Source organism: Chionomys nivalis, chromosome 3, assembly GCF_950005125.1.
Source record: "Chionomys nivalis chromosome 3, mChiNiv1.1, whole genome shotgun sequence".
Taxonomy (NCBI): domain Eukaryota; kingdom Metazoa; phylum Chordata; class Mammalia; order Rodentia; family Cricetidae; genus Chionomys; species Chionomys nivalis.
The window spans coordinates 119,692,989-119,705,598 of record NC_080088.1 but is presented as its reverse complement, the minus strand read 5'-3'; the positions used below and the strand labels follow the sequence as shown (position 1 = coordinate 119,705,598).

Genomic DNA, 12,610 nt, shown 5'->3' with positions numbered 1-12,610 from the left:
TCAGTGGGGGCCCTGGAGAGGAGGGAGCTCCCGACCTCAGGCAGAAGATTAAAGTTGAAGACTGGGCTTGAAACCCAAAGTGTCTGTCATCCAGCCTTGGCATTCCCCTGGCCAGGATGGATGCTAAGTCAGAACCAAGATGGCACCCACAGGAAGAGCATGGTTGAGCACTGTGCTTAGGGCCAAAGGGCTCTTGGACAGGTCCAGTCTGGAAAAAGCATGACACTGCTCAACATGGCTGTCAGACACAGTGGTATGAAAGTGTCAGTTGTGGTCATCTTAGTCCATCGGAGAGATGATCTTCAGTCTCCCTGTTGTCACGGAAACCTGACCCAGGTACCTTATGGCTCCTCCGTAAGGCAGCTCATCACTCATTCCTGTAGCCTGCTGTTAGCTTCCGTGGTCCTTCTCATTGGGAAGGCTCTGCGGGGCCACACCAGGGGTCATTCCATCATAGAGACATGGGATGTAGTCATTATATATCACATGTAGACTTGCTTTATAGTGTGAGGTACATGATGGGTCCCCTCAGGTTGGCAGGATATATGAGGGATCCCTGGGCATTGGTTGTTAAAACCTTCTCTGTGTGTCTGGAATGTTTCAGAAGAGGTAAGATTAGAAGAGTAGATCAGCATAACCAGGGTCACCAGGGGCTCAGTCAGAGCACAGTGCAGAGGGTGATTTGTTCCCAGGTCTAGGGGACATGCATCTTCTCACACTCCGGGACACTGGGGCTCCTGGTTCTCAGGGCTATTAGAGAACAAGGGCTGGAAGGACACACACACATACATGCATACACACACACACACACACTCACACACACACACACACACACAGTTATTAAGAGAGTGGGCACTGGGGACAGGAGCAGGCTTTGGGAGCAGGTGCCCTGTGCAATGCCCTGAACTCTTAAGTAAGCAGGGTACAAGAGTTGAGCACACATGGTTGTCTTTGGATCTGACAAATGAGCCGCTGGTTCACAACACTGAACTATAAAACCATTAGGTCTCTGTGTGGAGGGTGTGTGTGTGTGTGTGTGTGTGTGATTCCAGAGCTCAGGAGACTCAGGCAGGAGGATGCCTGTGAGTTCCAGGTTAGACTATGCCACATAATGAGGTCTTGTCTCAGAAAGAGTAAAAGGAAGCAGACACCCACTGTGATTTAACTCAGTGCATCATAAGATCATCGTCACTGTAGACAACCATGTGTCTGTTTTTGTGACCTCCAGTCTCACATTTTTGTCACGCACCTCTTCAAACCCCAGCCTGCATGTTGCAGCCACCATGCATCTTCATGTGCACTGCTCACACTCCCATGTCCCCATAGCCATCTGCAGCTGCAGAACAGCTTCTGAGTAGATGAGGCAGGTCTTGAGTCTTATCTTGGGGACATGGACAGAAGGAACCAAGGACACTGTTTTGAGTTTAGATGTAAGAAACCTGGAAGGAACCAAACCATGTGGCATCATCGCTGTCGTGGATTGGCTCTGCTCTGTCCACTGATAAGTGTTCAGTGTCTGGACCCCTGGACCATGTAGTATGTGCTCAATAAATGCATCTAACTGAACCATGAAAACAGAGAGAGAGAGAGAGAGAGAGAGAGAGAGAGAGAGAGAGCGAGAGAGAGATCTGGCTCGTCTCACATACCCTCATGGCATCTGCTGTGGTTTATTGTTGTTGATCAGACATTGGACAGAACAGGTGCACAGACAGAAGTCAAACTTGAGTTCTCCCCTCCCGTTCCGAATCTCATGTCCCCCAGAGAACACTGTCAGAGGATAAGGTGAATGAAGCAGGCTATGAGGAAGGCTATCTGTGATGGGACAGGATGGAAGAGTCGGCAGGCAGGATCAGAAGCCTGGAGTCTGACCCCAGGTTAAACATTCCCCGGGGCCTTGGGCAGCATCCTGCCCTCTCTGGTCAAGGCCTGCACATCCCCTGACTCTGGAGCCTTCCGGGCTGATGCTGCTGTGCTCACAGGAGATGAATGCCCTGTTCTCGTTCACCTGGGGAAGAAGAGAGGCAGAGTACATCAGGCCTACACCTCAGTCATTCCAGCCCTGAGGCAGGAGGATAGTGAGCTCAGGGTAGCCTGGTCTACATAGCTAAATCCCACATCAAAACAAACAAAAACAACAAAGAAAAATAACTAACCTGTTATTGTGGGACAGGAACTTCCGTCTGTAACAGAAAACGCACAATCGTGTCATGAGCCTGCACTGCTACTTGGAGGAGATGAAAATGAGCCCTGGGGGTGTATACCGTGCCTGGCCACCTGGAGCCCCTCAGAAGAAGGGACAGTGCATCCCCATATTGGGAAGATGGCCATCGGGACTTTTGGGGATGGACAGAGTCTTAGCTGGTTGAAGGTGTACATAGCCCTACCCGAGTTTCACTCATTCAGTAACAGATCTGCCAAATGAGAGACAGGGCCAAGCCACAGTCTGCTGTGTGACAGTCCTTAAGGCCACAGCAGACACAGCTGTCTCCTTCCTAGGTCCCTTCTCCTTTTTTTCCTGATCTTCTGGGGTTTGCTTCCCACATCCATGCACCCATGCTAAGCTCCATCCTGAGTTCACGCATGACCTCATCTCTTCCCTAGCATGAGAAAATCCCCTGCCCCATGAAAGGAAAGGTCCAAGTGCAGGTCCCTCTGTGTCTCTTTGACTGTGACACAGTCTTGTTGAGTCCTGTTGGCCACATGACAACGAGACAGGAAAATGGGCTGCTTTAGAGCACTGGCTGCAGAGTCCAAGGGAATCCCAGCCCACCTCTCCTTAGCTAAGCATCCCTGAGCCAGTAGCTTCAGCTTTCTTCCCTTCTGACTTCTTCTTTTTGTTTGAATATTCTATGCTTGTGTGTGTGTGTTTGTGTTTCTGAATACGTGTAAATTTGTAAATATATTTGTGTGCAATCAACAGAGAAGTCCATACTTCTCAAATGCTGTCCACCTTAGCATTTTGAGGTGCACTGGACTGGACTCACCAATACGCTATGCTTCCTTATCAGTGAGCCCAGGGGTCCTTCCAATCCTGCTTTCCAAAATTGGAATGGCAACTGCACATCTTCCTGTCTGAGTTATTTACATGGTTCTGGGGATGATATGAGGCTCCTTATCTTTACTTATGTGGCAAGTGTTTTATTGGTTGAGCCATATCCCCAGCCCTGAGCCTTCTCGTATCACCAGAAAGACAAGGATGTTATTAAGCACACCTTGTAGAGCCCTAGTGAGGATCCAGTGAGCTACTCTATGATACAGAACACAGGACGAGCGTGTGTGCAGATCCAGAGAGATACTGTATGATACAGAACACAGGACAGAGCATATGTGAGGATCCAGTGTATAATAAAGAGTACAGGAAGGAGTGAACACAAAGCAGAGAGTCAGAGGAGAGGCTGTCCTTCCTTAGGAGGCCGAGTGACAGGAACTCTGCAGGGGGGATGTGACAATCTCTGAGAATAACTGTAAAGCAATCAATGTGGCAGAAAAACCTATAAGCCTGGGCATCTTTGTCTGAATATTCTTGAAATGACTGCGTGACTAGATCTGTGTGCAAGAGGACAAGACAATGATAATTTCTCACCGGCACATCCCAGGGTCCCACTAGGGAACCACCCCCTCTTTTAAAGCATGCGTTTCCCAGCCAGGCTGCAGCCTCTTCTGCCAGCTGCTGCCAGCCCTCTGAGCTGGAACCAGCCACGTTCCCTGTTGGGTCAGCCGGGTCCAGGATCACAGGCCTGCAGAGCAACATTCAGAGAAGGAGCTGACCAGCTGACCAATTCTACAGATACCACTGCACAGGGACAGGGGAGGAGCCCAGCAGAGCTCTGCTATCCAAAGTTTATCCTGAGTTCCTGTCCCAGAGCATAGGGAAGGCCTGGAGAGATCCTTGGACATGACTTGGAAGGGCTGTGTTCCGATCCTCTACCCTTTAGTAGCTCTGTGTCCTGGGTCAGGCCCCTCAGCCTCTCTGGTCTGTGAAATGGAGAGAGTTGAACCAGCCCATCTCAAAGGATGAGGTGTGAGGGTAGAGCACAACACACAATCAAGACATCTAACAAGTCTACTGCATTGTTTACTGTTCATTAGTCCAGCACTGTTCTGTGCCTCGCAGCCCTTACCATACTGTTACAGCTGGAACAGCTCAGTTCTGGCTCCATGCGCTCCCTTCTCTGCTGTTTGGGTCTGGACAAGGTCAGAGCCTTGGTTTCCCCATCTGCACACAGGAGAACCCACCCCTGCCTCCCAGGGCTACAGGTCCTCAATCAGGTGACAGCAGAACAGAGCCCAGCACAGTGACAGAACAGGAGATGCTCCATTGACATGGAGCTCCAACCTTCCCATTTCCACTGCTATAGACTGGACCCCCTGGTGAGGAGCTGAGTCATGAGGGGAGCTGAGTCATGAGGGGAGCTGAGTCATGAGGGGAGCTGAGTCATGAGGGGACAGGCTACCTGGTTCCTCTGAGCTGTCTATGCATGTAATTGGAGATTTCTTTGTCTTGAAAGTCATAATGCTTTGTCCAGTAGATTCGAAGCTGCCTGTACTTGGTGACCAGTTCCAAGACTGTCCGGAAGCCCTGGGCTGTGTTGAACTCAGTGTCTCCACTCCCACGTTCCCAGGCGTAGACTGTGAGCAGCTCCAGGGCATACTGTGGGGGCAGCGGCTTCCTTAGCTTCTCCTTACACTGAGAAGAGAAAGGCGATGAGAGAAATGGGTCTGTGAGGTGTTGTGTGGGGACCACTGATGTCACTACAGGCTTACTGACACACAGTCATACCCGTTCTTGTAGATTCGGTCTATGTGCACTACCACACTATAGCCAAGGGCTGTGTGGTTGACATGGAGACCGTGTGGTCCATAGAGACTGAGCATTTACCAGCAGGCACAGGAGGAATCATGACACAGTGATTGACAGCCAGGGAGTGAGGATAGGGGCGGGATAGTAATGGTGCTCACCATTGATGGTTTTATCACAGGCTCTGAAGTAACTGGGAAAGGCTAGGGAGATGCCCCATGGGTAAAGTTGCACCCTCTCCTTGCAAGGGTGAGAACCAGTGCTCAGATCTCAGCAAGCACATGACTGTCAGGCTTGTTAGGAAACCCACTCCTCATCCCAGCCTAAGTGGATGGAAATGGGGATCCCCAGGACTATATGATGATCCAGAAGTGTTGATTCAACACACTGTGGGCTCAAGTGTGAGACCCTGTCTGGATATAAAAGGTGGAGAGTGACTGAGGACCTGGCATCGCTCCCTGATCTCCACATGCTTATGTACACACATGCACACACATAGACAGGTGCGCCCAAGAGCAGGTATACATATACCACACCCGAACTATCTCTCACACATAAAAAAACTCCAGAAACATTGCAGGATGGATATGTAAAGAAAGCATAGCTTGACACATCAAGAAAATCTAAGCCATAGTAGGTACCAGTGCATGTTTAAGAAGAAAGAAAGAAAGAAAGAAAGAAAGAGAGAGAGAGAGAGAGAGAGAGAGAGAGAGAAAGGAGAGAAAAGAAAAGAAAAGAAAAGAAAGAAGGAATGAAGAAAGAACTAGAAATCCAAAGATAAAGTAGGGTGAAATGGTGTACACCTTTATCCCAGCAATGGGAGGCAGAGGTAGGCAGAACTGTGGGTTCAAGGCCAGCCTGGTCTGCATAGTGAGTTTCAGGACATCAATAGCTTCCTAGTGAGACCCTGTCTCTAAATAATGCAAGAAAGGAAAAGAAATCCAAAGTTCACAATGACTCATGAACAATGAATTAGCTGCAGCTGAAGAGTGAGTTAGCTGAACGGAAACTGAACTAGAAGAAACATTCCTAACAACATGGGAAGCCCTCCTTCCTCCCAGGTCCTCCCTCCTTCCCTCCCTCCCTCCCTCCCTCCCTCCCTCCCTCCCTCCCTCCTTCCCTCCCTCTCCTACAGCATCTCCTCCCTGACTTCCCCTTCACCTCTCAGCTCTCTTTCCCTTCTCACCACTCCTTCCCTCCCACCTCGCTCCTCATCTTTCTTCCTCTGCATCACCCCTTCCATTCTCTGCCCTGTAAGATGGGGTCCACAGTGGCTGGACCAGATGCCATACCAGTCGGTACCAGTGCTTGACCAGGCGGATGAGACTCTTCAGCTTGGGTGGACGATCCTTCAGGAAGTTTCTCTGGAGCTCAGTGAAGCAGGTGGAGAACTCGCCTTCCTTCCTCAGGGAGGTGCACTCATGGATGAGGCTTCTGTAGATTTGGGGGTCAGGTTTCCTGTCAGTGCTGACATGACCTGTAAAGGAGGCTTTACTCAGCTAATTCTCCAGCCCTTCTCTTGCATTCCTGGGTCTATCGTGGGGTGACAAGTTCACAGGGTATGGGGTTCAGTGAAGCGATCAGAGTTTTAGCAAGCATCACTCCCCATACATCCATGTGTCGTCCCTCACCTCAGGACTGCATACATCATGTGGCCCTGGAAAGTTCCTGCCACCAACTGGTCCTGGAGACAGTGGTAGGAGGAAATAGCACACTGAGGTCACACACAAGAGAGCCACACGGTCATTTAATAATGGCCAACCATGCCTTGTGCCAGCATCTTCTGCACACACACACAGAGGAAAAAAATGAGAGAGAGAATGGAAGGGGGCGCTGAGACTCTGACTGCCTTACCCAGGACATCATAGGCTGGCAGCACATCAAACTCCACCTCCTGTTGAAGTCGGGGGAAGCTCAGTGTGAAGCTGAGTGCCCGGGGGTTGGGCAAACATGAACTCTGATCCTCAAACTTCACTCTAATATGTCCCTCACGCTGCAATGCATACAGCTGTTTCTGAATTTCCCAGATGAACTCTCCGCGTCGGTTTAACTGCTCTTCGAAGCTGGAGAGATTACTAAGGAACACTACCAGGTCGGCGTCTGACCTGCCCTTGAGTGCTGTGCCTTTTCCCGAGGAGCCGCCCTGAAAGACAAGGATGAGAATGACAGGCGACAGGCAGAGCCGTGGCCAGCAGTCCAGGCCCTCAGCAGCCTAGGGGTCCACAACACAGGGAAATGGTTGGGTGGAGAGAGCCGGCACATGCGCAGTGGAATACTAGTCAATCCCGCGCGTGAAATCAGGATCTTCTATGTAGGAAAATAGATGGTTCTGGATGTCCTCATGGTAGGAGAGAGAAGCCAGAATCAGGATGACAGACATCAGTGTTTATCTCTGGAGTCTAGATTTTAATATGGCTCTGAGTGTGTGTGTGTGTGTGTGTGTATGTGTGTGTGTGTGAGAGAGAGAGAGAGGGAGAGAGAGAGAGTCTTTGTCTTGCTCAATACTGTTCTCCCTTACTATTTTTCTCAAACCCTGTTTAGTATATATGTGTGTGTAATTTAGATTTAACCCTATATATGTACATGTAAGCTAGCTTTAACTCTGTGTGTGTATATATGTAGATATTGTCTAAGAAAATGATCTAAACAATCCCAGTGAGCCCTGTTCATGGTGTCTACTTCTAGACTAAGAAAAAAGTCCCAAGTACTTCAAATTAGCATGTACTTTTAGATGATGATAAAAATATATGGTTAGATCTGCTACAGCATACTGCATATGTGATTCAACTCTACTTTAAAATATATTCTATATAATGATAAAAAATTTAAGGTTATAAAGATCTATCTCAGACTAACAAAAGCTAACTTAGAGATGTATACCACCCGTCCTTCCTGTGAGCTGTTTACAAGGGAGCCCTAGCAAAGCAAAATTAAATTAAATCAGGTGTAAACTAAACGTAGAAGATTATTCCCTCCCTACTGTGTGACCTTCACTATTGTCAGTTTTTAGTGTTACACTTCTAACAAATAACTACTCAGATAAACCCAATGCACAGAAGTCCTCAAATGCTCAGAAATCTGCAGAATATTGCATTTAAAAAGTTTAACTAAAAGGTTTGTCATAAAAAAGAGTCATGCCAGCTCCTGGCCCCCCATTCCCTCCAAAGAAGACGGATCTGCACAGAAGAACCTCCACCTGGAACTTGCTTCATAAGTGGCAGCGCTAGTCACTGAAGGAAAAAAAATGTCTTTCACCTCAACTGCTGCAAAACCCTTCTCAGACTGTGATCAGCAGGACCCTGGGGAATAAACTGCCTCAGGCCGCCTAGAACAAGGGTCAGCTGCTCCCCTGAGTAGCCCTTATTCCACAGAAGTCTGTGGAGTCTTCTGGGGCCTTGCAGGCCTGCCTCCTCCAGCCAGAAGATGGATGCTACCCTGAAACCTCTGTGACCATGGGGGACCCTGTGGTGGCCACCTAGGTAGCCAAGCAAGTAAGTCTCTGTCATTTCTAATCATTAATTCAGGTAAAATTTATTCCTCTCAGGACCTGACGCTGTTTGACAACTCTGCCACTTTTACAGCAGCAACCAAGGCTTCAGCCGCCTTCTCAGCGCTCTGTATAAAAATTCAGGTCCCAGGCCTCACTCTCCTGGAGCTAATGCTAAGTCTAGACACAGCTCACCTTGCTCCCAGACTCAGAAAGAGAAACTCATAAGACAGATTTCTCCTGGGTGTTAGGGAGATGCCATGATGACAGGGAAGGAACAGGTGCTTTAAGAGCCACTTCTGTAAAGATAGAAAAGCTTAAGATATGAGGATCTCAGAATGTTTTAGGGCCTAAGAAGGTGTTTTAAGGTGGGTAAATGCAGGGTATTAAGGTGTGTAAATGTAAGTTATAAAGTGTAGGCAGGGACTGCTTATTCATTTCCTGACCACCCAGATCCAAAATAATCACACAGAAACTGTATTACTTAAAACACTGCTTGGCCTATTAACTCGGGCTTCTTATTAACTAACTCTTACATCTTAAATTAACCCATTTCTATTATTTTGTATTTTATCACAAGGCTCATGGTTTACCAGTAAGTTTCTGGGGCAGGCGTCTGTCTCCTTCGGCAGCTACATGGTGACTCTTAACTCAGCCTACCCTCTTTGTATATCTGTGTTCAGATTTCCCATCTGGCTCTATTCTGCCCTGCCACAGTCACAGAGAAGCTTCCTTATTTTACAATGGTAACAAAACATATTCATAGTATAAAGAGGGGAATCCCACATCAATAAAGCTCTGAGGAAAAAGGCTTAAGAGCTGATAAAGAGAAAGTGATTTGAGACATTTAAAAGAATGAACCACATTCCAGATCTCTCTCTCTCTCTCTCTCTCTCTCTCTCTCTATCTCTCTCTCTCCCCCTCTCTCATTACGCTACTGTTACACTAAGACTCCACAGCTCATAGTCTTAACAGTAATCAATACAATTCTGATAAGCTATCAACCTAGCTTGGGCAGAGTACTAACCACTGGACTATGCCACTATATTATCATAGCCACAAGCTCAGGATGCTGAGTTCCCTTTGGTTGTTTCCTAACTATAGACTTAAAAGGTCCTTTTCCTTGTGCTAAAAACATCTGTCTCGGTTTTCTGGATAGAAGAAAGAGCATTAATGCTTTCAACCAGCATCACTTCTGGTGAGTGTGCTGCTGTTTCTATGATTTAAATTCCAATACTGATTATATGCAGTAAAAATTCTGATGTGTCTAAAACTTATGTGTTTTTGCAAACTCAAAGAATTCTTGTAAGTTCCAGGAAGACGACTTGGATTCACCTCAGACAGGTCAGACGCACTCCAGATAAGTACTGCCAATGGACAGCCTGTGCCTCCCCAGCTGTCCCTGGTCTTGACACTCCCCTCTCTCAATGACCAGAATCCAAGAAAAAAATCCCCTAAACTTAACCTTGTCCTCTGCTCTGCCAGCATGTTGCCAGGTCCAAGAGGCGCAGACAGTTCCATAGATCCTGGACAGCAGTGAAACCACCAGCTACCCCAGGACATGGCCAGCACTCCAGCTTTCTCAGGTTCCCCACATATGGTTGACACCCCACGAAGCAGCAGGAAGCAGTCTCGAGAAATCGTGCCCTCACTTCCCTAACCTGTAACACCTAACTCCTCAACCTTTTAATAAATAAAGGGAAGGAGTGTCCGCATCCAGACACATATGGTCCCTGCACCCCGGATACCCGACAGAGTGTCACCCAGGCAGTACCCGGTTCCTTTAAGAGGCAGAACTCTGCCTACTTCCACCTTTCCTTCCTCTTCATCTTTCTCTCTGCATCCCTCTGTACTGCTCTCTCTTTCTCTCTCCTTTTCTCTCTCTCTCTTTCCACAAGATCGCTCTGTGTTTTCTTCCTCTCTTCTCTCTCTCCCTTCCCTTCCTCCAATAAAACTCCCCATGTAAGCTCTGTCTGAATGGTATTTCTGTCTCTCACCTGCCATGTCGCCCCTTGGCCGGCAAAGGTCCAACCTCCCACCATTTCATAACACCTCCCTAAATTAAATGCAGAGCACACTCACTAACACACGTGTACACCCCACAGAGCTCAGTTGGCATTACAAAATGACATTTCAGTAGCCATGACAGCGACTATGGGTTAGGTACTGTTGTCATGAGGTCCCATTTGGCAGGTGGGAAACATGGACAATGAGGCTCCATCAGTCCAGTCATCCAGCACGTGGGGCCTCTGTTCTGCTCTCTACCCTGTGCCACATCTGGGGTGCACATGAGAAAACTGGGACACAGAGAGGTAGGTGACCCACCCCCACTCAGGGCTGCAGCCTGGCTCCTGAGGGTCCACTTCCTCCCCACCCGGGTCAGCTCAAGCAGAGGGGGACTCACCTTCACCACCTTGGAGACCCTCACAGGGTGGGTGGTACCTCGGAAGCATCTCTCCTTCAGGAAATCACATATGGTGTTGATGGCTGCTCTGACCTCAGTTCGGAAGATGGTGTCAGGTAGGAGGTGGTCCTCTATGAACTTGTCCAGATCTCTGGCAGGGGTGTTGCTGAGTTTCTGGGTCATCCTCGGGCAAGCTGTGTTTGCTGACTGTGGCACTGCCGCTGGGGCCAGCTGCACCTTATATCCACAGCTAGTTTCTGTTTCCCAGAAGGGGCGGGGCTATGCGGTCACAACTCTGCCTCTGGGGTCTATGGCTCCTGGACTCCCTGACACTCTGGTGCTTCAGCGAGGCCTTACTTTTGGATTCTCAAACCCTCATTCTGCAGGAAGCATTTTAACATATTGTTTTATTTTTTCCTTCTTGGTCTTCTACTGTTACTGAAAGAAGAATGGTTTATAGTCACCTACACATTTAACAGCAATACAGACACTCACTAAAATGTGAAGCGCAAGTGAGAAACATCCAGAAGATGCTGGCATCCAGTTTCACCACTGCTGTGGTCGGTGTGTGGCACATGACTGGTCCATACCATGACAATACGCAGGCCATGGCGAGCTTGTTCAGCCTTCAGGTCCTGCAGTTCCCTGGGTTCTCAGGTGCACGTCCATGTGGCCATCATCCAAGACATCATCCACAATGGTTTCACTGCCCCCACACCCCATCTGTCCATCATACAGGACAAAGGGTTCATATTTCTTTAATGTGGGGTCTCACTATGTTGCCCAGGATAGACACGAACTTGGGTATTTGCGGCATTGGCCTCCCAAGTTCTGAGGTTACAGGGGTCTGCCATTCTGTCCAGCTGCCATTATCAGTCAATTTCGACTCCTAACTTCAATAATGTAAAGTGCTGACTTACACCCAGGACAAATCACCATGAGGAACTAGCCTGTCTCCATCCCTAACTCTCCCTGCCCAGCAGGAGCGGATGTTCATCATGGCAGGGTGGCAGTTGGTCCATACTTGTGATCCCAAGTCCTGGGAAGCTGACACAGAAGACGAAGAGTTTCAGGCCAGCCTGAGCTACATGATGAGACCCTGTCCCAAAAAACAATCATGCATTCACGTGCACACACACACACACACACACACACACACACACACACACACCCTGAGTCACTGCTGGAATCTCTGCAGAGAGCAAGGGATGGAAGACAGAGGAAAATTAACTCTGTCTTGGTTGGGTTAATGCCAAGTTGACACAAGCTAGTTGTCTGAGAGGCGGGATCTTCAGTTGAAGAAATGCCTCCATCATAGTGGACTACAGCCAGGAAGCAGCACCCTCCATGGCCTCTGCATCAGCTCCTGCCTCCAGGTTGCTGTCCTGTGTGAGTTCCTGCTCTGACTGTCTTTGATGATGAACTGTGACAGGGAACTGTGAGTGAAATAAACCCTTTCCTCCCCAAGTTGCTCTTGGTCACTGTGTTTCATCCCAGCGATAGGATCCCCACGACACTCTCTGTGCACTAATGGCCACCACTGCCAATGGCTCCTCACCAAGGGAGAGGGTTGTGAGCGCCCCTCCCATCCAGGCTAGAACGTTGACCTTCTTGACCTTGTGCAGGTGACCACAGCTGTGTGACTTCACAGTGGCAGCTGTCCTGCTGTGTCCAGGAGACTCTGATCCGCCCTTGTCTTCTCCCACCTTCCAATCTTTCCATCCCCTCTTCCTCGATGTCCCCTGAGATGGGAGGAGGGGGTGCAATACAGACGCCCCGCTTGTGGCTGAGCACTCCACAGACCCTGTTCCCTTCTTCAGTTGTAACTCTGTATAACCACCATACACCACACAGAGAGACCTCTCTGTTGACGTCAGAGAGCTGCATCCGTCCACAGGAGCAGAGATGCAGAGGGCAGCCT

General features: G+C 48.9%; 1 protein-coding gene across 1 annotated transcript; it reads right to left on the bottom strand.

Annotated features, from left to right (window-relative positions):
• Positions 1-1,291: 1,291 nt before the first annotated feature.
• On the bottom strand, positions 1,292-10,889 carry LOC130871422 (2'-5'-oligoadenylate synthase 1A-like). The gene is made up of 7 exons (XM_057764755.1): positions 10,690-10,889; positions 6,653-6,941; positions 6,091-6,275; positions 4,455-4,687; positions 3,584-3,737; positions 1,943-2,005; positions 1,292-1,381 (listed from the first exon to the last, which is right to left on the bottom strand). The coding sequence occupies exons 1-7, from the start codon at positions 10,870-10,872 to the stop codon at positions 1,292-1,294; spliced, it is 1,197 nt and encodes a 398-aa protein (XP_057620738.1). The 5' UTR covers positions 10,873-10,889.
• Between the last annotated feature and the right edge of the window lie 1,721 nt (positions 10,890-12,610).

Excerpts from the sequence above, each read along its gene's own strand:
- LOC130871422 (XM_057764755.1), bottom strand. The coding sequence starts at position 10,872 with ATGACCCAGAAACTCAGCAACACCCCTGCCAGAGATCTGGACAAGTTC. Across the intron at positions 6,276-6,652 it reads GCCAGCCTATGATGTCCTGG|GTCATGTCAGCACTGACAGG; the intron begins GTAAGGCAGTCA and ends CCTCCTTTACAG. Across the intron at positions 4,688-6,090 it reads TCAAGCACTGGTACCGACTG|TGTAAGGAGAAGCTAAGGAA; the intron begins GTATGGCATCTG and ends TTCTCTTCTCAG.